A 26,822-nucleotide genomic window follows, 5' to 3' on the forward strand; every position below is an offset into this window, starting at 1 on the left:
AGACAACTGCTTTTGCCATTTCTGTTCAACATAGTACTGGAAGTTCTAGCCAGAGGAATTAGGCAAGAAGAAATAAAAGGCATCCATACTGGAAAGGAAGAAGTAAAATTATCTCTTTGCAGATGATATGATCTTATATGTAGAAACCCTAAAGACTGCACAAAGAAACTGTTAATAATTAATAAACAAATTCAACAAAGTAGCAGGATACAATGTCAACACACAAAAATCAGTTGCATTTCTATATGCTAACAATGAACAATATGAAAAAAAAAACCCACAAACAATCCCATTTACAACAGCATCAAAAAGAATAAAATACTTAGAAACTAACTTAACCAAGGAGGTGAAAGACTTGTACAATGAACACCACAAAACATTACTGAAAGAAATTAAAGACGTAAATAAATGGAAATAACCTATGTTCATGGATTGGAAGACTTAATATTGTTAAAATGTCAATATTACCCAAAGTGATCTATAGATTCAGTGCCATCCCTATCAAAATCCCAATGACATTTTTTCTGCAAAATAAAAAATTCCATCCTACATTTCAGGCTTTATAGTTCTCTTTCCAACCATCAATTCAGAAACAAAACTGGATCATGTTACAAATACTTTTCTGTATTCTGCTCTTCTCAATTAATAGATCATAAACATCTCTCCCTATCAGTGGATGGACATTTATGTGATCATTATAAGTAAAAATATTATTGTTAAAAAAACCCATCCTAAAATTCATTTGGAATCTCAAAGGACCCTACATAACCAAAGAAATCTTGAAAAAGAATAAAGCTGAAAGATTCACAAATCATGATTTTGAAACATACTACAAAGCTACAGTAATCAAAATAATGTGGTACTTCATAAAGACCAATGGAATTGAATAGAGAGCCCAGAAATAATCCTCACTTATAAGATCAAGTGATTTTTGACAAGGGTGCCAAGACCATTCAATGGGGAAAGACAGTCTTTTCAACAAATTGTGCTGGGAATAACTGGACACCCACATGCAAAAGAATGAAGTTGAAACTGTACTTAACACTATATACAAAAATTAACTCAAAATGAGTGAAAGACATAAATGTAAGACATCAGACTATAAAACTCTTAGAAGGGAACAGGCAAAAGCTTCACAGTATTGAATTTGGCAGTGATTTATTGGCTATGACAACAAAGGCAACAAAATAAAAAATAGACAAATTGGATTTTATGAAAATTTTAAAATGTTGTGTATCAAAAGACAATATCAACACAGTTAAAGGCAACCCACAGAATGAGGGAAAATATTTGCAAAACTACATCTGATAGGGGATTAATATCCAGAATATATACAGAACTCCTATAACTCAACGATGACAAAAACAAAAACCCCAATTCAAACATGGGTACAGGCCTTGCATAGACATTTCTCCAAAGAACATATACAAATGGCCAAAGCACATGAAAAGATGCTCGACATCACTAATCATTAGGGAAATGCAAATGAAAACTACAATGAGATATCACATCACATCCATTAGGATGGCAACTATCAAAAAAAGAGAAAATGACAAGTGTTGGCAAGAATGTGGAGAAATTGGCACTCCTTTACATTGCTGGTGGGAGTGTAAAATGGTGCAGTCATTGTGAAAAAAGTTTGCTGGTCCTCAAAAAGTTATATGACCCTGTAGTTCTACTTTTGGTTATATACTCAAAAGAACTGAAAACAGGGACTCAAACAGATTCTAGTATGCCAGTGTTCATTGCAGCATTATTCACAATAGCCACAACGTGGAAACAACCTAAATATCCATCAGTAGATGAAAGGATAAACAAATTGTGATATATATATATATATATGTATATTATTTAGCCATGAAAATGAATGACGTTCTGATATATGCTTCAACATGAAAGAACCTTGAAAACATTATGCTAAGTAAAATAAGCCAGCCACAAAAGAAAAATGCTGAATGATTCCACTTATATGAAATACCTAGAATAAGCAAATTCAGAGACAGAAAGTAGATTAGAAATTACCAGGGTCTGAGGGAATGGGGAGGATAATGAGTTATTGCATAACACGTCCAGATTTTTTGTTCGAGGTAATGAAAAAGTTTTGAAAATAGATTGTGGTGGTGATTGCACAACACTGAGAATGGAATGCCACTGAATTGTACTTTAAAATGGTTAAAATGGCAAATATTATGTGTATATTTTACCATGATAAAAGTAAAACCTATGTAAAATAGAGAAAAGGGTGAAATTATGGTCTCTGTGCCATTATTTATTATCCCAAGTCTACTGCTTTTCTCCAGATTAACATTAAATATTTGATTAGAACTATAATTTATAAGATTTACATAAGAGTTGGTTGTAAAATATTCTGGCAATACTATACTTGTTTGGAAAACTCTGGCATACAAGATAGAGTTTCTTAAAATATAGTCTGAGGATCACCGGCATCAGAGTTACCTTAGGATATTTGGTAAAATGCAGATTCCTGTCTCCAACCAAGATCTACCAAACCAGAATTTTTAGAGTGAAACTTACGAATTTGCATTTCACCTATCCTTCTAAAGAGAAACTATGGTTAGATTTTAAGCAATCATATTTATGCACAGTTAGTTAGGCTTCCTAAATTTGGTGAGAAGGGCTGTTCCTCATAGCTCCCTGGAACACTTGAGACTTGGACTGAATTAACCCAACTTTGCCACAGCTGAAGGAGTGAATAAGACTCCTTTATCTAGACTGAACAGAATAAGATTTAAAAAGGGAAGAGGAAAGCATTTTCTACATATTTGAGAATTTATTTATTTTTTACATCTTTATTGGAGTATAATTGCTTTACAATGGTGTGTTAGTTTCTGCTTTCTAACAAAGTGAATCAGTTATACATATACATATGTTCCCATATCTCTTCCCTCTTGGGTCTCCCTCCCTCCCACCCTCCCTATCCCACCCCTCCAGCGGGTCACAAAGCACCGAGCTGATCTCCCTGTGCTATATGGCTGCTTCCCACTAGCTATCTACCTTACGTTTGGTAGTGTATATATGTCCATGTCTCTCTCGCTTTGTCACAGCTTACCCTTCCCCCTCCCCATATTTGAGAATTTAAATTCAAGACACTGAATAAGGGAAGGGTGTTTGCTGTGTTCTCTTTTCAGGGTAAAAAACTAGCATGCAATATTATTATATTGTGCTCACTGTATAGTTAACCCTGAGGAGTCTGATTACAGCATCATACAGCATAATTTTACTTTTTTTCATAATTTTTTAAAAATTTATTTATTTTATTTATTTTATTTATTTATTTTTGGCTGCATTGGGTCTTCGTTGCTGCGCACAGGCGTTCTCTAGTTGCAGCAAGTGGGGGCTACTCTTCGTTGCAGTGCGCGGGCTTCTCATTGTGGTGGCTTCTCTTGTTGTGGAGCACAGGGTCTGGTGCACAGGCTTCAGTAGTTGTGGCATGTGGGCTCAGTAGTTGTGGCTCGCGGGTTCTAGAGTGCAGGCTCAGTAGTTGTGGCGCACAGGCTTAGTTGCTCCGTGGCATGTGGGATCTTCCCAGACCAGGGCTCCAACCCATGTCCCCTGCACTGGCAGGCAGATTTCTAACCACTGCGCCACCAGGGAAGCCCCAGCATAATTTTAAATGAGACATAGAATAGGGGAACGCCTTCTCAAGTAGTGTATAGCACTGATCTTCAAACCTCAGTGTGCGTAAGAATTGCCTCACCTTCCCTGCCCTCCTCCCCAACACCCAGCCCCAGAAATTCTGATTCAGAAGGTTTGGGGTGGGACGCAGAAGTCTTCATTTTTAAAAAACACTCTAGGGTATCCTTATGCAGCTGGTCCATACTTGGAAAAACACTTGGGTTGCACATGATATGTCCTGAACTAGCTCTCTGGCTCCGTGGATAGAACATCAAAGGAACACTTGTAAAAGGACTGAACTACCCACTTCATGAGTCCCAAGTGGAGAACTAGCAAGGACTGAAGAATCAGCTGCATGCAGGTGCAGACAGGACATTTCTGATACTCTGCTAAGCTCCTTGGAGAGGGAAAGCAACACCCTAGGTTTCCTGACTTTAACAGTAAACAACAGAGGCAACAACAAACCCACCCCCAACACCCACCACACACACACACACACACACACACACACACACACACACACAAAATCTGCCAGTCACTGTTTGGATGCACACTTTACCCGTTAGGGGGAGCCCAAGGATTTCCACACACAGCTCCATTCCCTGGGGGAGGAAATCTGATACAGGTCAAGGACGTTTGGGGGCTTTATTACTAAGCCTGTAGCAAAGAATGTAAGGATCCAAAAGATTAAAAGCACTTGCTTACATGTGGAATGTCCTTTCCTCCTGGCTCCTATTTAAATCTCTGCATCTTAAAAAGTGGTGCTCTGGGACTTCCCTGGTGGTGCAGTGGTTGAGAATCCACTTGCCAATGCAGGGGACACAGGTTTGATCCCTGGTCAGGGAAGATCCCACATGCCGCGGAGCAACTAAGCCCGTGCACCACAACTACTGAGCCTGCTCTCTAGAGCCTGCGAGCCACAACTCCTGACCCCACGTGCCACAACTACTGAAGCCCACGTGCCTAGAACCTGTGCTCTGCAACAAGAGAAGCCACCACAATGAGAAGCCCACACACCGCAACGAAGAGTAGCCCCCGCTTGCCACAACTAGAGGAAGCCCGCGTGCAGCAACAAAGACCCAATGCAGCCAAAAATAAATTAATTAATTTAAAAAAAAAAAGTGGTGCTCTGAGGTAGCCTTGGCTGGATTTGCCAGGATTGTTAAAGAAAAAATTATTCTAACAATACTGTATTGTATACTTCAAAGTTGCTAAGAGTATACATCTCGGAAGTTCTCAGCACACCCCTCCCCTAAAAAGTATCAGGACTATCTGAGATTAACCTCACTGTGGTAATCATTTCACAATGTATTCGTGTATCAAATCATTATGTTGTACACCTTAAATCTACACAATGGTGTATGTCATTTATATCTCAATAAAGCTGGAAAAAGTTATTCTGACGCTTGTTTAAATGGTAAGGAAGACTTTATTCAAGACTTTGCAGTAGGTGTCAAGACTATCCCAATGGGGAGACAGATCAGTCTCAACTCTGAATATAATAACAAATGGGGATTTACAGCCAAGGAGCAGAGAGGGGAGGGCAGTGGATAGAAAATTCAGTGGATGGAACATTATTAAGAGGAGAAATCAAGGGTCAGGATCTTGCTAAACCGACTTAGTAGGATTCTTGCTGAAGGCTGGCCAAGGACTTAGACATCAAAGGTACAGGTGAAGAACCTGATCAGATATTGAGAGTTATCAGATATCAAGGGTGAGAGAGTCTCTCTAAACTGACTTGGCAGGATTCTTGCTAAAACTGGGCTACGCAGGCCTGGGCTTGTGGGGGAGGCCAAGTTTGAGGCCTAGTTGAGAAGAGGTTCTCAGAGGAGCCTCGGCTTTGGTCAAGGAGAGTCTTTGTCAGGGTTTATGGAGCAGGGGCTCTTTTTCTCTTGGTTTCCTTTTCCATTCTTTTTTTCACTCTTCCTAGGATAAGATCAAGTGTGGCCCTGAGGGCAAAGGACCTGAGAGGCCTGCTTTTTACCCAGGCCTTGTTCGTGAAGTCCTGCCTGGTTTAGCAGAAGATTAGGCTGGAAATTAGGCCAAATTCCCAGCCTGCAAAAAAAATAATGTCCTTATCCTCCATTCATATATTTTTCTCAGCAATCTAGTGGGGTGTCCATCTAGGTGGCTGGTGGAGTATTTGGAGATAAGAATCCAAAAATCTTTTACACACACAACTGATCTTGATGATATATATATAACCGAATATATAGTAAATACACACACACACATACATTTTGATTTAGAAAGAATGTATCTAAATATTAAAGCCTCTTTATTTTTCCAGACCCAAAACTAGATTGAATAATATTGCTAAATTTAATCTAAGACTCCCTAGAATGTGTCATAAAAAATGAAAATTGAACAGGGTAATCCAATCATCAAGACTGTCCTGTGTGTGCTTTCTCACTCAGTGTACAGGTAGAAAAGGCCTAGGATATGCCAGAGTGCCATGCTTGTTATCTCACTACTTCAAACAAACTTACAAAGAAGAATGTATGCCCCCTTTAAAGATGAGAAAAAGATTTAGAAAGGCTAAATAACTTGTCTAAGGTAAAAACTGCTGGAAAGGCAGAACGAGGAATATAATTGAAGTCTGAGTTTAGAATCTTATTAAAAATTATTTTTTTACTATAATTTAAAAGTAGTATTTTTTAAAAGATTTTTTTTTGATGTGGACCATTGTTTTTAAAGTTCTTACTGAATTTGTTACAATATTGCTGCTGTTTTATGTTTTGGATTTTTGGCCATGAGGCATGTGGGATCTTAGCTCCCCGACCAGGGATTGAACCTACACCCCCTGCATTGGAAGGCAAAGTCTTAACCACTGGACCACCAGGGAAGTCCCTAAAAGTAGTATATTTTAGATACAGGCACCCCTATGTTCATAGCAGCACTATTTACAATAGCCAAGACATGGAAACAACCTAAATGCCCATCGACAGATGAATGGATAAAGAAGATGTGGTATACATACATATATACACACACACACACACACACACACACACACACACAATGGAATATTAATATTAAAAAGAAATAATGCCATTTGCAGCAACATGGATGGACCTAGAGATTATCATACTAAGCGAAGTAAGTCAGAAAGAGAAAGATAAATACCAAATGATATCACTTATATGTGGAATCTAAAATATGACACAAGTGAACATATCTACAAAACTGCAGACTCACAGACATAGAGAAGATTTGTGGTTGCCAAGGGGGAAGGGGGTGGGGGAGGGAAGGGTTGGGAGTTTGCAATTAGCAGATGCAAACTGTTACATATAGGATGGATAAACAACAAGTTCCTACTGTATAGCACATGAAACTATATTCAATATCCTGTGATAAACCATAATGGAAAAGAATATGAAAAAGAATATATATATGTATAACTGAGTCACTTTGCTGTACGGCAGAAATTAACACAACACTGTAAATCAACTATACTTCAATAAAATTTAAAATAAAAGTAGTATATTTTAAACTGAAATGAAATCATAACACATGCTTTGTAACCAATTTATCCAAATGATAAGTCATGAATGTTCTCCTACTTTATAGCCTTCAAATTCACTGTTTTGTTTCATTTTTCGTAAAACTTTTATACTTCTGGGAGAAGATGGCAGATTGAGAAGACATGGTTGATTCCTTTCCTTCCCCTTTCCCCTCCCCCCCAAAAAAATGACCGAAGAAATGTAAAGTAAGGAATAATCTGTGTCAGCATTGAGACAGAGAAGAGAAGCATCCAAATATCCGATATTTTGAGGAATTTTACTAGATTTACGGCAGATGGTATTAGATTAAAGAATACTCAGGTAGGTTTGCCAGATTTAGCAAATGAAAATACAGGTTGCCCAGTTTAATGTGAATTTCAGATAACAATATATAATAATTTTTTTTAGTAGAAAAACTATTTATACTATGTTCAGGCAATATTCGTTGTTTGCCTAACATTCGAATTTAACTGGGCATCCTGTATTTTGTCTGGTGATCATCCTCAGAGCCCATTCACAGCTTCCCTGAAGGAACTTCAAGACAGGAAGGAAGGAAAGGAGGAAGGGAGGAAAGAGGGGAGTGGGGAGTGAGGAAGGGAAAAAGGAAGGAGGGAGGGAGAAAGGAAGGGGGATGCTAGAGTTAGATTTGGAGGGACAAGGGCTGGGATTGAGGAGCATGGTGAGGCTGACTGGAAAAGCTGCATCTGGGCTTCCAATTAGTTGTTAAGGATCCTGTGGGTTGTGTAGTGGCCCTAAGCTCCAGGGCTGTCAAGTGATACTAAGTTGTAGAAAGCCTAAGGTAGGAAAATGGGCCTTCTCAAACACTGCTAGTGAATGAATAATTTAAAGCAGTTTTTCTAGAGGACAATTTGGCTATACATCTAAAGCTTTAAAACATGCATACACTTTAACTTATCAATATCACTTCCAGGAATTTATTCTAAAGAAATAATGTGTTCTTTAGTGTGTTGTTTATAATAACAAAGAAATGGGCAGAACTTAAATGATAAACAATAGGAGAATGTTTAAGTTATGGTATATCCATATAGTAAGGAATGTACTATGCAGTCATTAAAAATGATTCCATAGACTATTTATTGACAGGAAGATTTTTCACCATATAGTTTAATTTAAAAAAAAAAAGGCAAGCTACAAAACTGCATTATGGTAAGATACCATTTTTGTAAGAATATAGCTATTTAAACATATATGTACTTTATGCATAAAAAATGTCTGAAAGGGTATACACCAAAATGTTAACAATGGCTTTCTCCAAGTAATTGAATTTGGATGGTTAGTCTTTTTCTTTTCACTTATATCTATTTTATATATTTTCTTCAAAATGTATATTACCAAAGTAAATTTTTTAAAGTTTTAAAAAAATTTCTGATTGGTGAATTATACTTTTGAGTAATTATAAAATGAGATTGCAATTATAAAATAGGCTTTAACATTAAGGAGTATCTCGTTCAGAAAAATGAACACAGTTTCTACTGGGTGCCAGGCCCTGTGCTACAAGCTGGGGATAGAGATGAGTTGGACACATCCTCCGCCCTCCAAGAGTCTAAAGGCCATACTCTTTGGTGAGGTTCCTTGGCTCTCAGTCTTGCTGGCTTCAAAAGCCCATTTGTCAGCCCATTCGGGATCATCCCTCACATTAACCAAATTTACAGAGGTTGATGAACAAACTCGGATAATGTATTAATTTGTGCTGAGAATTATCACAGTCACATGGGCCAGAATAGTAGTCTAAGCATGACCAGCACATTTTTTTCCCTGTGGGGTGAACTACATAGGGAATCAAATTATGGTTAGAATGTTGTTTACTTAGACTGGAATCATACCAAGGGCAGGTAGTAACTTAAGTTTAATGCGACCTGGCATTAGTACTCTTCTCCTCAATAAACATGGCCTTTCTGATGAAACCATAACTACCACAAGTGTGAGATTTTCTCTTCCCAGGACAGTAGTAATTGGATGGACACTGCCAAAATTCATCTCAGATGCTCTTTTATAAAAATGTCTCCAGACTAACAAATCTCCATTTCCCTCCAATTATGCCCTCAGCATATACTATCATAATTTGCTCAGATCTGGAGCCATTCCATTTCTTTAAAGTAATTTTCGTCTATTTTCTTCTCTGCAATTTTGTATTTATGTACTTTAACTCTGAAGATTATCTTATTTTCTTAATTTCCCTTTCTTAAAAAGGCATCTTATTTATACACTGACATACAACAAATTTTATACAGTAAATGTATTTTTTTAATTAGGAAAAAATATTCCAAATCTAAAGGGGAAATAATGGAAAGGGTTTTTGGTGAAGAAGTTAGGAACCATCACACAAGGCCTTCTACAACTGCTCACTTGCTCTTCAACCAGTACCACTCTGGGGTAAAATTTTTATGCTCAAATATGAAACTGAGCCTCTACCACATGAGGCAGAAGACACCGGGCCCAGCTCTCTCTCTTGAAGTGGTCATAAAGGAGTTGCCCCTTGGGGTAGCTTCCTTGGTTGCCAACTTAGCTATCCAAATTTTCGGTAATCGGAACCAAAGTCCACACAATCTACTTAACATTCTAAGAACATGGTGTACCTACTGTGAATCATCCAAAAGGCAAACTAAGCAATCCTTAGGGTGCTAGCAGTGCTTGTGCGTGCACATACACACACAGCTATTTGGATATACTTCAATATTTGAGAGTTTTTTTAAAAAGTCATTCAAACAGTCATCATGCAAACTTACAAAACAAACAAACCATAGAACTTATTGGATTTCCTGATGTTTACTTTAAGGTTTAGTATATTTTGGTGTCTGTGTTTTTTTTTTTTTTTTAAATTTCACACATGAGTTTAGGGCCTCTAAACTCTTTATCCAACCTTGGTGATACTAATTCTAGTATAAGTGTTTTTAGAACTTTTAACGTTAAAACCACCAGACATTCACATTCATCAGGCAATTACATATATGTATTCTAAATTTCAACATGTTTCAGCCACTGGAACATTCTTGACTCCTTCTAAGAAGCCATAAAAAGTTTTTCATATCTCACTTTCAACATACACCAAAATAGCTCTTAAAGTTAATTTTACTTATAGTTAGGGTTTTGTGCCCAAAACCCAACACCTAACTATTAATCATTATTTTCTAAGTATTGAGAGTGCAGTATAAAGTACCAAACTACATGTCAAAACCTGATCCCTGCCCCAAGGCGTATGACACAGATTACAAAAACAAATCAATTCAGACTATACACTGCATCAAATTAAAAGCAAGGCTAAACTTGAAAGACACAAACTTCAGGAAACTTTTTTTTATAAATCCCTAAGAAGTTACCAAAATTCTAACCAGAATTATTTGCTGGTTTGAAGGTAGAATTTTGTATTTTTGTTTTAATCTTCTAATAATGCCACTGTTCATGGGAAGAACATTTAACTTAAAGAGAGAACACTAGAGTTGTAATATAATTTCAGTTACTCTCTCGTGTTGTCCCAAACGAAAAATATCAAACAGCAACATAAAACCCTTTGATATTACTTAGATTCTCCTCAGTCATCTCAGTGAACTAAAATATATCAAGCTGTTGTAAGAAGAGCCCCAAAGATAGTAGAATACTGCAAAGAGATTTTAATATTTATTTTTCTTTCATTAAAAAAACCAGCCATGGGCTTCCCTGGTTGGCACAATGGTTGAGAATCTGCCTGCCAATGCAGGGGACACAGGTTCGAGCCCTGGTCTGGGAAGATCCCACATGCTGCGGAGCAACTAGGCCCGTGAGCCACAACTACTGAGCCTGTGCGTCTGGAGCTTGTGCTCCGCAACAAGAGAGGCCGCGACAGTGAGAGGCCCACACACCGCGATGAAGAGTGGCCCCCGCTCGCCGCAACTAGAAGAAAGCCCACGCACAGAAACGAAGACCCAACACAGCCAAAAATAAATAAATAAATAAATTTTTAAAAAAAACCAGCCATCAGTACCAATATGTCTGTCTGACAAAAATATTGCAGGAGACATCTTTTGTGGTATCTGTCTGTTCCTATTGCTCCTCCTTTCCCCTTGGCCTCCAGACACTACAACCCCAAAATCACAAGAGTGGAGCTGAGTCAGACTTGTTTATACAGCTTGATCCCACCCCCTTGACCACAGCTGACCGGGCCAAGAGTGGGCACCTGACCCAAGCTGGACCAATCAGAGTCTCATCCCAAGAAATCTGAAATCAGAACTGAGCAATTCAACCTTTCCTTAGGTGACTAGATCTAGAACATGGAGGTGGGGGTGGGGTGGGAATGAGGTGAGGGCATCTTCCACCTTGCGAGGAGAACTGGAAAAGGATAGGAAGTCAGTCTACAGAGAGAAAATGAAGCACAAGTGCAGAGATGAGAGAGAGAGGGTGCCTATTCAGCATTCAACACTGTGCCCTCCTATAACCTTATATAGAATATATACTTTTTTTTTTTTTTTTGCTTAAGCCCCTTGAGTTGACTCCTGTTATTTCCAACCAAACATCTTAACTCAACCTGGTCACTCTGACATGGAACTGAGAGTTTTATGTTTCCTTATACAAAGATATAAGAAAAGCATTTGCCTAAATTATTAGAGTGGGACTAAGTCCCTTTGAAACACATGGAAAAAATCTCACCACGGTGAACCTATAGGTAAAGAAGCTTCGTTCAGTAGACTTCATCAAAGGAGCTATTCTCTGTAGGAATTTGATAAATATACTTGCCCAGCATAACATTATTTTCAATGTATCAAAAGCCTTAGAAAACACTGAACTTAAATTTGTAAAAACAAAGATTTTTATTATGTTTTAAGAGTTCTACTGCATAGAGTAGTACTATACAATGAAAACAAACTGGGCCTCTCCTAGGTTACCACCAGCAGCTTGTGTTCAAACAGGTCATACAAAGTAGTAAAAGATAACTTCTACAAAGTAGTACTGTTAGTACATATATCTTAGAAAAAAGTTTTAAAAATAGAACTTGGAAAAGAACCACCTGACTATTCTGATCAGGTGGGAGAATCTTAGAAACCTCCTCAAGGACTCCTGAGAATTACTCAACAATAATTACCTTGCTGAAATGTAGATGACATTATTCTGTTATAACACTTATTTTTTTAGCATCCAGTGACATTTATTGAACATCTAATATGAGCAGGCACCATGTTATCTTGTTTACTGCTATATCCTCTTCGCTTAGCACATTCTTGGCATATAAAAGGCACACGCTAAACATTTCTAGATAAGCAAGAATATTGAAAGATAAATAAGAATCAATCCATGTTATCTGGTAAGTAGAGAATAAAATAATCTGTCCAATGAGACAATGACTAAATGATGACTTTAAAACAACCCTCTTTTGTATATATTATATAAAGAATTCATATGAATTGGTAAAATAGGAATATCATAATATATAAATGGACAGAGAATGTGAATAGTTCATAGGAGAAAAAAATTAACTTTATTAATAAAAAGTAACAAAAATGTTGATCATCAGGACTGATCTAAGAAAAACAAGTTGAAAGATTACTTTGCCTAGTAATTAAAAAGTTTAAATGTAGATGAAATATACTTTTGATGAGGGTGTAATGAAACTGGTATATTCCTATGCTGCTATGGCAGATTAAATAAATATATTTTTGTAGAAACTGTCAATAATTATTTTGCTGCAGTAAAGTTCTGAGGATTAATTCTAAGGATGGACACCAAAAGAAGAAAAAATGATATCTATGAAAATGTTTACTGTGAAATGTTTTTTATCTGTGTTTAGGTGTTTAGAAATTACATGTTGGGACTTCCCTGGTGGTACAGTGGGTAAGACTCTGTGCTCCCAATGCAGGGGGCCCAGGTTCGATCCCTGGTCAGGAAACCAGATCCCACATGCATACTGCAACTAAGAGTTCGCATGCCACAACTAAGGAACCCACGAGCCACAACTAAGGAGGCTGCCTGCCGCAACTAAGACCCAGTGAAACCAAATAAATAAATATTTTTAAAAATTTATACAAGTTATTTATAATAATAAAAAATTAAAATCAGCCAATAGCAGGAGAATCCTTAAGTAAATTATGGTACTTCATTCAATACATAATATGCACTTTTTTTTTTTTTTGCAGTACGCGGGCCTCTCACTGTTGTGGCCTCTCCCATTGCAGAGCACAGGCTCCGGACGCACAGGCTCAGCAGCCATGACTCACTGGCCCAGCTGCTCCGCGGCATGTGGGATCTTCTCGGACCAGGGCACGAACCCGTGTCCCCTGCATCGGCAGGCGGACTCTCAACCACTGCGCCACCAGGGAAGCCCCCAATATGTACTTTCTAAAGAAGATAAATATGGAAAATATAGAAAATATACTATTGTAGGAAAATAATTATGACATAATGTTAAGTGAAAAAAAGCTGAAAATAAAATTATATTACACTATGACTACAGTCAATTAATAAATATATATCCATATACACAAGTCCCAGAAGTAGAATGAAAGTTTAATTTGTTGGAATGGTGCAACTGCATTATTTAGAATCTAGATGTAATTCTAAATTTATTTATAATTATTGATACAATGTTATTTGGGTAATAAAAACAAAATCAACCCCCTTTCTCTGAAGAAAAAATTGAATTCTAGGAAAAGAACATTGTAGAGAGTTAAGACTTGCTGGCTATGGGGAGTTTGGTCAACAACCCTCTTAAGTACCAAAACAATGCTGGCATTTTCCAGAACACAGAACTGAAAATTCTTAGTGCAGCAAAAGAAAGAACTTGAAATTATTTCTCAGACCAAAGTGAGAGATGGACAGACAGGTGGATGCATAACATTTACACAAAGGTTTTCATTAAATACCTCTTGATGAAAATGAGAGAAAAGGCGATCTCTTAAAAATGACAGTCTGAAATCTTTTCTAGTTCCTCTTCCCACAAATGAGTAAATTCTAGGCAGACTATTTCAAAAGTGTGGTAAAAATTCTGTTGCTTCAAAGTGGATTGTTTACAACATTGAATAAAAGAAGCCAGGGGGCTTCCCTGGTGGCGAAGTGGTTGAGAGTCCGCCTGCCGATGCAGGGGACACAGGTTCGTGCCCCGGTCCGGGAAGATCCCACATGGCGCGGAGCGGCTGGGCCTGTGAGCCATGGCCGCTGAGCCTGCGCGTCTGGAGCCTGTGCTCTGCAACGGGAGAGGCCACAACAGTGAGAGGCCCGTGTACCGCAAAAAAAAAAAAAAGAAGCAGCAGCAGCCAGGCACAGATGGGTACATACTGTGTGATTTTACTGACATAAAATCTGGGAGCTGGCAAATTTATGATGTGTGTACTTTACCGCCTGCAAATTATACCTCAATAAAGAAGAACAAAAATGGTTTGTAATTAGATAAGATCATTTCACAGAATTAAAACCAGACACAGCCATTGAGAAGATTTCATTTTCCTTAAACTGCCTATTTGGAATGTAATGAAGCTTTTCTAAGTATTTTGAGTAATCCAACCTTACTAAATTACTTCGGGTCAGTGTGGGTGGTCATGAATGGCAAGATGTTCATTTAATTAGTTATTATGGCTCACATTGGCCAGACGGAGTGTACATCTTAAGGCCATTGCTGCCTCTCCTCTTCAAATGATCGGGTGGATTCTCTTTCCTAAAGAGTTATGTTATTTACATGACAGACTCTTAAAGGAATCTAAGAAATAAGCCCATGTAAGTCACATCCTGGAAGTCTGTGGCCAACATAGAGAAGGGGCAATTGCATGGTGACATGAGGCCCTGGCTGCAGAGGGAGGAATCCCAAGCTCCAGGAGTAACACGCAGTGTGTCTGACTGTAAAGAGGAGCTTGACCTACTATTTGCATCTTCATATTTTGGGTAAATGTTCTTCTAAGATAAATAATTTTGGAAGTTGTTACTTGTGCACATTTAATACAAAAACAGAGAAATTATTGACACTGTAATATAGTGAGAGGAAGTCTCATAAAGAGCACAGACTTGAGAGTCATAAAAGTCAGGAGTTAACTTCTAGCTCTTCCACTTCCTAAATATGTGACTGTGGGAAAATGATCCAATTCCTCTAAACTTCAATTTCTTTGCCTGTGAAATGAGGTTTATAATACCCACTATACACTGTTATCTTAAGGATTGGAGACTATATGAGTGACTGGCATGCTCAGCAAACAATGGTGGTGGTGATTGTTAAATATTAGAACTGGATACCAGCCATTCTTAGCACTTATGGCTGAATGGCTTTGTTCAAGGGCTGTAGATTTTCTGACACTCACATTTTTCATTTGTAAAAAAAGCCAAAAATATCCACCTGTTGAAGAATGGCTTCTGAGGTTAAATTAATTTGCAAGCAGTCTATTTTTGTCTCTTCTTGTGCTTCTACACGTGTCTACTGAATTAAGCACTTTAAAACTAGATACTAGAAATGGGGGGAAATGTTTATTGGATACATGCAACACAAAAGGAAAAAAACCAGAAATGGCAAATAACACCGGTACCCAATACTAACCTCCAAGGCAGAAAATTCTCCTGGAAGGGTGGATGAGGATGGCAACTGACTTCAGGTTGCTGACCTCATTTTGGGCAGTGATTTCACTGCTCTAGTTTTTTTTTTTTAATGGCTTATTTATTTATTTACTTACTTATTTTTGGCTGTGTTGGGTCTTCGTTTCTGTGCGAGGGCTTTCTCTCGTTGCAGCGAGTGGGGGCCACTCTTCATCACGGTGCACGGGCCTCTCACTGTCGCGGCCTCTCTTGTTGTGGAGCACAGGCTCCAGACGCGCAGGCTCAGTAGTTGTGGCTCACGGGCCTAGTTGCCCCGCGGCATGTGGGATCCTCCCAGACCAGGACTCAAACCCGTGTCCTCTGCATTAGCAGGCAGATTCTCAACCACTGTGCCACCAGGGAAGCCCCCATTGCTCTAATTTTTAAATGTTCATCTTGTTCTTGAGGGAAGTCAAGACAGGGCAAGTTTCAAGTATATCACCTTGGATCACAGACAAGATGGCAGAGTAGAAGGACATGAGCTCACCTCTTCTTACAGAAACACCAAAATCACAACTAACTGCTGAACAGCCATCGACAAAAAAACACTGGAACCTACCAAAAGATACCCTACATCCAAAGACAAAGAAGAAGCCATAATGAGACAGTAGGAGGTGTGCAACTGTGATAAAATCAAATCTCATACATGCCGGGTGGGCGACCCACAAACTGGAAGATAATTATATCACAGAAGTTCTCCCACAGGAGTGAAAGCTCTGAGCCCCATGTCAGGCTCCCCAGCCTAAGGGTCTGGCAACAGGAGGAGCAACCCCCAGAGAATCTGGCTTTGAAGGCCACGGGGTTTGATTGCAGGAATTCCATAGGACTGGGGGAAACAGAAACTCCACTCTTGGGGGGCACACACAAGGTCTCATGTGCACCAGGACCCAGGGGAAAAAAGCAGTGACTTCATAAGAGACTGGGCCAGATTTACCTGCTAGTATTGGAGGGTCTCCTGCAGAGGCGGGGTGGGGGGCAGCTGTGGCTCACTGCGGGGAGTGAGCCCTCTCGGAGGCCACCATTTTCTCAAGACCTGGCACTAACCAACAGCCTAGAGGCTCCATTGCTGGGACACCTCAGGCCAAACAACCAACAGGGTGGGAACAGAGCCCCAACCATCAGCAGACAGGCTGCTTAAAGTCTTCCTAAGCACACAGCTGCCCAATAAACACACACCCTGACAGGGTCCTGCCCACCAGAGGGACAAAACCCAGCTCCACCCACCAGTGGGCAGGTACCAGTCCCTCCCACCACAAAGCCTGTGCAAGGCTCTTAGACAGCCTCATCCACCAGGGGACAGACAGGAGCCAGGCTACAATCCTGCAGCCTGCAGAATGGAAACTGCAATCACAGAAAGTTAGACAAAATGAGATGGCAGAGGAATATATCCCAGATGAAGGAACAAGACAAAACCCCAGAAGAACAGCTAAGTGAAGTGGAGATAGGCAATCTACCGGAAAAAGGATTCAGAGTAATAAAAGTAAAGGTGATCCAAGATCTCAGAAAAAGAATGGAGGCACAGATGGAGAAGATACAAGAAATGTTTAACAAAAATTTAGAAGAACTAAAGAAGAAACAAACAGAGATGAACAACACAACTGAAATGAAAACTACACTAGAAGGAATCAATTATATCACCTAAACAAGCAAACTGTGGCTTCCTATTGGCATGAAGTCTATACTCCTATACTGTTATGGCTCCAAAGCAAGGATGGTTACTCAATCTCTCTCTCCTGAGAGTGGGCATAAGGTCGGGATAGGGGCAGTTATCTTATATTTCACTGGCTCAAGATAACTTACTTAGGGAGAAGAAAATGGCAATACTAGAAATAAAAATGTTTGTCCCACCAGTCTGGGCCAAGTAGTACAAAATGATTTGATCTACTGTATATTTTAAACTAAAACATTGTTGGGACTTCCCTGGTGGTCCAGTGGGTAAGACTCTGCGCTCCCAATGCAGGGGGCCCAGGTTAGACCCCTGGTCAGGGAACTAGATCCTGCATGTATGCCACAACTAAGAGTCTGCATGCTGCAACTAAGACCCAGTGCAGCCAAAATAAATAAATAAATATTAAAAAAAAAACTAAACTAAAATATTGTTGCTTTCTGAACACAGAATAGCATGGCTTGTGTTCCTCTATTTAAAAGGGGGGGAAAAATCACAACTCTGCATGGGGAAATTCCCAACACAAGGCTTATGCCTGACTCTACTTCCTTTTCTTCATACCAACCAAAGTTAGATAATCACAAACAGAACTTTAGCCTCCTCTCTAGGACTGCTGTGAGGATTAAATGAAATAAAATTACTCTGTTAAGTACAAAGCGCCATATAAATATTAGTTACGTTATTACAAGAAGGAAACCAGTATCACTCCAGGTTTGTGCTGGAGACAGCAACAGTAAACTAAACAGACAGCTGGACAAATCTGCCAGACATCCACATGTCTGACTCTTGAATACAGGCTGGATTCCCTTTTGCTGAGCTATACCTGCCAGCCTGGAAGCCCCTGGTGCTTCAGTCATGAATGGGCATATACCCTGTCCAGAGCCTCCAGGGCCTCACCCCAGTCTGGCCTTTGGCTCTACCCTGCAGTGCTGGCCCAGGGCCAAGTCTGGTTAACTTCCCCTTCTAGTTTGCCTGGTACTGCCTTTCCGGTACCATCAGGCCTTAAGCCAGAGTCACAAATTTTGCAGGGAACAAGTACCCCAATAATGAGAACATTCCTTCCTTCACACTAGGGAACTTCCCTCCTTTTTCCCCTAAAGTCACTCCTATTTCCACTTCTCTGTTTCTCATCTTCTCTAGGGCTCCAGATTAGGGTATGGGAGGTCAAGAAGCTAAGATAAGAGCAAAGGAACAAGTTTGTCCCACTGACCATTCCTCTAAATTGAGACTCAACTGCTCCCCACTAGTGCTACTTCCTTGCTAACTCCTTGTGTTGAGTAGCTGGAACACAATAGGTTCTTAATAACTATTTACCAAAGGAACACAAATATCAGATTAATGAATCAGCAAATACAGGCATACCTTGGGAATTTTGAGGGTTCAGTTCCAGACCACCACAATAAAGCAAATATTGCAATAAAGTAAATTTTTTGGTTTCCTAGTGCATATAAAAATTATGTTTACATTACACTGTAGTATATTAAGTGTGCAATAGCATTATGCCTTAAAAAGTACATACCTTAAGTAAAAAATACTTCATTGTTAAAAATCCTAACCATCATCCAAGTCTTTAGCAAGTTGTAGCAGTAACATCGAAGATCATGATCACAGATCACCACAATAAATAATAATGAGGTTTGAAATATTGTGAGAATTACTAAAATGTGACACAGAGACACAAAATGAGCAAATACTTTTGAAAAAACAGCTCCGATAGACTTGTTTGATATGCAGGGTTGCCACAAAACTTCAATTTGTAAAATGGCAGTATCTGTGAAGCACAATAAAGTGCAATAAAACGAGGTACATCTGTAGGTGTCGAATGAAGCCCAAGGCCTTTTCCTGGACCCTGACCTCCCCTATTCCTGGCCTGCTTTCATCTGTTTTTATATTCAGAAACTAGGGCAGCCTCAGCTTGGTTTCCCAGGTTAACTTTGACTTTAGTTCTTTATGCAAAGGACCAGTCAGCACATCTATTCTTTCGTGTGAGCTTTAAGAGGAAAAAGAAACTAAAAAAGGGACAAACCTTACTTTCCATCTATTTCTCAGAAGGGATAGAATCAATGTGACAGTATATAAGTATGTGTGTGTGTGTGTGTGTGTGTGTGTGTGTGTGTGTTTGGTAGTGGCACGGAAAGACTGTGAGGTTGTGTTATTTTCTACAGGAGAACAGAAGAGACACCCTAGCTGGAAAGTACAGTTGCTAACAGTAGAGGCAGATTAACTCCTACCAAAGACAGAAGGTAGAGGGGGCACAGCTTTAGAATCATACTGCCCACCACTTCTATCTCCAGATGCCCTGAGGATCAGGAGGGTAGAGCCAGGTTTTTCTGGTGTTCAGTGTGGAACACTGCTCCACTGCTAAAGCACATTTTACATGAACCCCAGATGGTATCAAATAGTCAAATATACATGTAACTGGAATGCCAGAAGGAGATGAGAGAGAATGGCGCAGAAAAAAAGTATTTTAAAAAATAAAGGCTAAGATTTTTCTTAATTTGATGAAAGACAGAAACTTGCAGATACAAGATTACAAATGAACACCATGCAGAATAAACACAAAAAAGTTCACACTGATGTACATCAGAGTCAAATTATTGAAAGCCAAAGCCAAAGAGCAACTCTTGAAAGCAGCAAGAGAAAATAACATATTACACAGAGAAAAAAAATGATCTGCTCAACAGCCAACAGTCATCTGAAACCATGGAGGTCAGAGAGAATGGAAAAACATCATTAAAATGCTGAAACTAAAAAACCCCCCTGGGCTTCCCTGGTGGCGCAGTGGTTAAGAATAAACCTGCCGATGCAGGAGACACGGGTTCGAGCCCTGGTCCAGGAAGATCCCACATGCCACGGAGCAACTAATCCTGTGTGCCATAACTACTAAGCCTGTGCTCTAGAGCCCACAAACCACAACTACTGAGCCTGTGTGCCATAACTACTGAAGCCTGCGTGCCTAGAGCCCGTGCTCTGTAACAAGAGGAGCCACCGCAATGAGAAGCCTGTGCACTGCAACGAAGAGTAGCCCCCACTCCTGGCAACTAGAGAAAGCCTGTGCATAGCAATGAAGACCCAACGCAGCCAAAAATAAATAAATAATTTTTAAATAAATAAATAAATAACTCCCCTGTCAATCCAGAACTCTATATTCAGGGCATATATCATTCAAGAATGAAAGCAAAATAAAAATATTTTCAGATAAAATAAAACTAAAAGGATTTGTAGCCAACACACCTGCACTATAAAAAACACTAAAAGAACTTCTTCAGTTAAAGAGAAATATTATCAGATGGAAACTTGGATCATCAGGAAAGAATGAAGCACATCAAAAATAAGTTTCTGAGTAAATTTAAAAACTATTTTTTGCCCCTTTTCTCTTAATTTCTTTATAAATTGTTTACACCACTGTCTTGGGAGATTTATTACTAGTAGAGGTATTACATATGAGCTCCAAGTTCTTCCTACTCTATATTGATCTTATGAGATGCTTAGAGTCTGGAATTGCTTCTGTACTCTACTCTAGCCTCTTTCCATTACTATGAATTTTTATGTGGGTTGACTGGGTAGGAATGGGGTGAAGGACAGAATCTTTGAAAACTAACAGAAACAGAGATTGCTAGAACATAGGATATATATGGTTGGGAGGGAGGATCAGTGCAGGGAAGGAAAACAGATTGAGATTAAATGCTCCCATGGTAAAAGCTAGGTTACCAGCAACACGCCTTGAATCTATCCTAAATTGTGGCAGAACTTGGGGAAGAGAAATGCAACATACCTAGCCCCCTACCTAACTTCTCACCCTACAATAATTCCTAAACTTCTTTAGACTTGGCCGGTACATCTATATGCCTTAGGTACTACTTAGTTCCTCCAGGTATCTGATTTCCAGTTGGTGCTGGAGATGAAAAAAAGAGATGGTGGGATTTGGGAAATACTAAGGAGAGAAATTATAGATACAGTTCCAAGGTGTGCCCTATGGAGAGAAGAGGAAGTCAAAGAACTGGGATGGTGGAGGTACCACCTAGTGAATCATCAATGCTGAAGGGTAGGATAGGATGGACAAACTGGCCTCAGAGCTCTGAATGGAACCCTGGGATATAATTGTTTGATTGTTTGGGGTACTATAGGCTCCCAGTTGTATTCAGGACCTCAATTTCCATCAGAGGTTCTTAGCTTTTTGGTCTATTTTACGAAGACTTTTAAAATGTTTTTTACTTCTTTATAACCATTCCTTTCTATAAAGTTCATTTCTGTCTTGCCAAGGATTTGGCTCCTCCTTCAGAAAGAAAGAGGACTCAGGGTGAATTGTATCAGGTCCGGTCCAGAACCCAGAAACACAAATGACATTGATCAAATGATGGGAGGGAAATGGAGACTGGCTAACAATCTGCCTATCGGGAATTAAAAACAGGTTTCGGGCTTCCCTGGTGGCACAGTGGTTGAGAGTCCGCCTGCCGACGCAGGGGACACGGGTTCGTGCCCCGGTCCGGGAAGATCCCACATGCCGCAGAGCGGCTGGGCCCGTGAGCCATGGCCTCTGAGCCTATGCGTCCGGAGCCTGTGCTCCGCAACGGGAGAGGCCCCAACAGTGAGAGGCCCGCGTACCGCAAAAAAACAAACAAACAGGTTTCACCTTACAAGCCAACTCTCTGGAGCACTATGTTGAGAAGGATTCAGAGGCCTGGACTGAAGTAGGGGCTCTGAAAGGAATCACAATTAACTGGTGATGTCTGTCAAGGGAATGAGACCATGTGCTCAAGAGTGCTACCTCTAGCTTGGGTGGTTTGTTTGCAGACTGATTAGCCCTCAGCAGATAAGGGTTAGACTGACTGGTCTCTAGTAGATAAAGGACTTCCTAGGCTAATGCAAAGGAGTCAGGTCTCTCTGTGTCACTGAAGCTCAGGACCTGTCAGGTCTTGGTCAGGTCCAAACCCAAGAGTTAGGAAAAACACTGAGTGTGAGAGCAGGAAAAGCCTGTTTATCATCACTGATGTGTGCTAAGTTCCTCACATGACTTGGTTGACTAGTTCAGATAGGCCTGGGCTTTGGAGTCATGCCTCTCAAGCCAGCCTTGCTACCTTCACATGCCCCAACAGGTAGAATGAAAGCAAGCCATGGGATCATCTGATCTGCACAGATTTCTCCCTTTCCAACAAGTCATGGGGATATGAGTTTTGCACATGGGACCAGCCTCGCCCCTGCCTCTGAAAGCCAACAGAGCTCTTGGGTCTCGTACCCCCACTCTTGTTATGCCCAGAGGAACCACCGACTCCTCTAACCCCAACTAACAAAAAGGCTTTCTCTTGTAGGAGCGCTGTGTCACGGGCAAAACCTCCATAAATGGCGGTGACTTGTGTTATCTAGTCTTTTGCGAAGAAACTAGGAGCTGAAAGGGGAGAAAAAAGAGACACAATTTGAGCTTCACCTGTCAGGCAGCTATCAGGCGGGGAAGAACGTCCAGCATCCGCAGACCCTCAGGTGGTGGAGTTCACGGAGAGGTGACTAATTTCTTACTGCTCGGCCAGAGTATACGGGGCAGTTGCTCTGAGCGTGGATGAGGGTTGGAAGGCCCCTCTCTTGCCCTTTTTTGTTTGTGATGGAGGAGGGTGAGGAACGCTGCATGGACGACCGTTGGGTACAGTGAGTCCTTCTGCGCTACCTGAGGGAAAGGCGTGTAACACACCCATGAACAAGGGTGGGAACAACCTCCTCCCGCCCCACCCCCCATTCCAGGGGAATCGAGCTCCCAGGTCGGCGAAGATACTGTAGTGAGTTAGAAGGCTCCAGGGAGAGCGCCACGGGAGGTGCAGCAGGCACGCACCATACACCGTTTGGCCCTTTTCCAAAACTGTGGGGTCTGCGGTGGCGGGAAAAGCACCACCCAGCCTCAATATGTCACCTCGCGGAGGAGGAGCCAGGTGGGTAGGCGCCCCTCCAGGAAGGGCTGCCGCGTCCGGGCCTCGGGGCTTCCCCGAGGGGAGAGCGGAACACTAGGACCAGGCCCGCGGGGTCCGCTGCCCTGGGGCTCTGGGGGTGAGAAGCCGCGCCCGGGCCAATTTCGGGTTCCCGAGGGTGGGGGAGTCGGTGCCCGGCAGCGGGCGGGCAGTCAGCCGCCCGGACCGTCGCCTCCCACCCCGCCCCCCGGCTTCCTGCGGAGGCCGCGGCCGCCATGTTGTTGTGGGGCTGAGGCGGCGCCGCGGAGCCCGAGCGGCCGTGACAGGCTGCGCAACAGGTTCGTTGGCGGCAGCCTGACTACGAAGCGGCCGCGGCGGCGGCGGCTGCTGGGCAGGGTCTCCCGGCGTCCGCCCGCGCCCGCGCCGCTGGTGCCGAGGGGCGCGGGACCGCGCTGTGACGTGCGGGAGGCGCGGTGGCGCGCCAGGTGGGTGAAGCTGCTGCCGGGCCTGCCGCAGGGCGCGGGGCAGGTGCGGACGCCGCCGCGTCCGCCGCGGGGAGGCTCGCGGGCCGGGCTGGGCGCCCCGCACGACACGGACGGGCCCTCGGGAGCCCGGGCGGCCCCCGAGCTAGGCCCCTGGCGGGCTTGGCGGCGCCGGGCGGAAACCTCCGGCGCCGGGTTCCTGCCCCCGCGGCGGGGCCAGGGCGGACGACGAGAGGCCGGGGCCGGGCTGCCTCTTCTCCACGGCCGAGCTCCGGCCCCCGGCCGCGGCCTCTTCTGGCAGGTGCGGACGCCGCGGCGGGCCGAGGGCGGCGTAGCCCCCTCGCTTTCGGGGTGCGGGCAGAAGAGAGACAGCCCTGAGGGGCACCCGCATGCTTCCTCGGAGCCCCATTTTATTTTCACGGAGTTGGTTTTCCTTCCTGGTAAGGGTTGGTGCGGAATGTCAGGTGAGCCGCATCCTGGTGCGTCAAAGTAGCCCGAGTCACGAGAGGCCAGTGGGCGGATGCTCGGCGTCCACCGCTCACCTTAAACCAAAGTTGGGAAATGTTACAATTTGACTTTAGTGCTATTGACTTCCCAGGGTGTACAGGAAGCACGGAGAGATGTAATCTCTTGGACCAGAGTAAAGTTTATTGCTTTTATAATTTTTTTTAAAAGACGCCTGCATATGCATAGTGAATGGGTAAACCGAGGCTGAAACTGCAGATGGCCTTGCATTTTGTAGAAAGATGCTGTATTGGGATTTATTAATCCTGTGCTTTATCGTCGAATGATTGCTGAGGGCAAGTATGCTTCATTTGAAACTTGTATTGTTTAGGAATTAGGAATATTTTTGATGGAGCCAACCGCTTTGTGATAGGAATTAAGGTTAACACAAAAATGTTTGCTTTACTAAATGCTCTAGTTTTTTACTAGTGTTTACTTGCTTAACCAGAAATAGGCAAGGTGTGCCTTGAAATTTTATGTTGTCCCAGTCAGCTTAATTTAGGTAGCCTAGACTCTGTAGGTTAAGCCTCTTAAGCCTCTTAAGAAAATTAATTGCCTCTCTCCCTGTGCTTGTTTGCTATGTTGTTAATCAGTGGTAAAACCTAAACGCAATCTAGAAACATAAAGTAGAACCTTTACATAAATTAATAATGACGTCCCTCAAAATTTAAAGATAGTAGCAGTTCTGATGTGCTAAGTTTCTTTGGCTGTGCCTACGATTTTCTTGTCATTTCTTTATTTCCCCCAGCTTTACTGAGATATGATTGACATATATCCTTTATTATTTCAAAAGTATGTAAGGTGCAAGTTGTTTTTAAAAGCTTCGTTTAAGGACAAACAGAATTTTGTGGTTTTTTTAGAGGACATGGAAAAAATGTGCATGGCTGCTGTTTTAGTGTAGTATTAATGAGCCTCAGAAGAGGTTGCATTTTATACTTTAATGCATGTAATTGTTCCTTTTGTTTACCTTTATAACGAAAGGTAGAATTGTCTGAGAAAACTTGACCTGTACTGAATTATTGAGCAGGGAGGTACTATTGTTAGTTCAGCACATCTCAAGGATAAAATCCTGATCTCTCCTGAATATGAGGAAATGTGTTAGGCATGTGCTGGGATTGGAATTATGGTTTTAAAAATTTTTGTATTTTCACAGAATCAGAATAGTAAAAGGAACCTCTATACATCCGTCACCCAAACTCAGTAGCTTTCAAGATCTTCTTTACCCATTTCTTTCTTTCTTCCTTATCTTTATTTTTTAGTTTTTTCACTCTATATACTTATCTCTCTTTTTTAAAATGGAAATTTTCTTACATAACCCTAAGATTTTTATTTTATTGTATCTTTAATACAGTTTCACAAATTTCTTTCTAGTAAGACAAAAAGACCATTATTGGCCATCTCCCTTTTCAGCTTCTTTCCTCAGTATTAAAATGTATTTACCATTCTTGTCATTTATTGAGTACTTACTGCCTGCCAGGCCCTGTGCTGTGCCCTATGAGTAGTTCTTTCCCTCCCATCAAATAGATAAATGAAATGTTAACCTGAAGGTTAACTGACTACTCTAGGCTAACTGAGCTGCTCTAGGTCACTGAGCTAGTAAGTACAGGAGCCAGGTTGCAAACCAGGATCCTTCTAACTTCAGCACCTGTTCCCTTATCTGGTACACTCATCTTGGTTCAGAAATTAAAACAAAAACAAAAGGTTATTTGGGCATTCAATAAATATTTGTTGAATAGATGAATGAAAGTACATATTATTCCATCGATAAGTAACTAGCATTTTTATATACTATATTTACTTGTAAAGCATTTATATTAACAAGTTCCAGGAATGATTCAAAATAAACTAATTACATTTCTCAAAATGGGGTATTTTATTACCATACAACAGTGCATTTTCTTGTTTTTCTTTTTTATATTCTGATCTTTTCAATACCTTATTTATGGAAAAATGTATGGAATAACTATTTATGAAGAAAAGCTTAAAAAAGGCAGATTTTTTTGTGTGTTAATTGTTAAAGGTGGATTCCAAGTATGAAGTAGAAAAATCATGTTTAGGATTAGTTCTGTAAAAGAATAGTTCTAAAGATGAAGATGCATCAGAAACGCTGTATCTTTTACTTGAGTTCATTCCTGACTTTTTGTCATCCTTTAACTACAGAGCACAGCGACTAATGTTAGAGTCCTATTGAGTAAGTGTGTGCATATAGGTATTGCTGAGAAGGAGGAACTGAACGGGCCTTAAAGGATCTGAAGGCAGAGAGGAAGTGGGGGAGGGGGGAGGAAACAGCAGAAATAGAAGTAGGGCAGTGAATACATCAAGAGATAATGTATTTTTACAACTCTAAGAGGGCAGCATATTTCATTTGCAAATGTATTATTTTGAGAGATTCACTTAAAAATTAATTTCACAGCTATATCAGGACACTGAATGATTTATTTATTTGTGAAGCTGTTTAGCAGTGATTATGGTAGATATTTAGGGATCTAATACCAGATGGCAGACATTTAACTTGTTTTACTTAAGCAACAGTTTCATGTTTTCTAGATCCTTTTCTTCACTAATACATATTCATGTTATGTGTTTCAATGAAAATTTT

The 26,822-nt window shown here is 41.0% G+C and overlaps 1 protein-coding gene and 1 long non-coding RNA gene across 13 annotated transcripts in view; one reads left to right on the plus strand and one right to left on the minus strand.

Moving 5' to 3' along the window:
- The window catches only part of LOC132598214 (uncharacterized), a 63,320-nt gene extending 40,423 nt beyond the window's left edge, over positions 1-22,897 (minus strand). Inside the window, exon 1 of the long non-coding RNA XR_009566109.1 lies at positions 22,769-22,897. This is a non-coding gene — a long non-coding RNA (uncharacterized lncRNA). The remainder of the gene's footprint in view (positions 1-22,768) is intronic.
- A 206-nt stretch (positions 22,898-23,103) lies between these two features.
- ITSN2 (intersectin 2) overlaps positions 23,104-26,822 on the plus strand; it is a 158,936-nt gene continuing 155,217 nt past the window's right edge. For 2 of the 12 annotated variants that reach the window (XM_060309823.2, XM_060309822.2), the window contains exon 1: positions 23,106-23,261. Coding sequence is in view for 1 of the 12 variants with exons in the window: in XM_060309819.2 (XP_060165802.1) it covers positions 24,177-24,183 (7 nt within the window). In the remaining 11 variants the exon portion in view is untranslated. Of the gene's footprint in view, positions 23,262-23,316; positions 23,377-23,509; positions 23,576-23,614; positions 23,723-23,948; positions 24,021-24,116; positions 24,184-26,822 lie in introns of those variants that run through there. The other 10 variants (XM_030858252.3, XM_060309812.2, XM_060309818.2 and 7 more) reach the window with 10 other exon arrangements.

This window comes from Globicephala melas, chromosome 12 (genome assembly GCF_963455315.2).
Source record: "Globicephala melas chromosome 12, mGloMel1.2, whole genome shotgun sequence".
Taxonomy (NCBI): Eukaryota; Metazoa; Chordata; class Mammalia; order Artiodactyla; family Delphinidae; genus Globicephala; species Globicephala melas.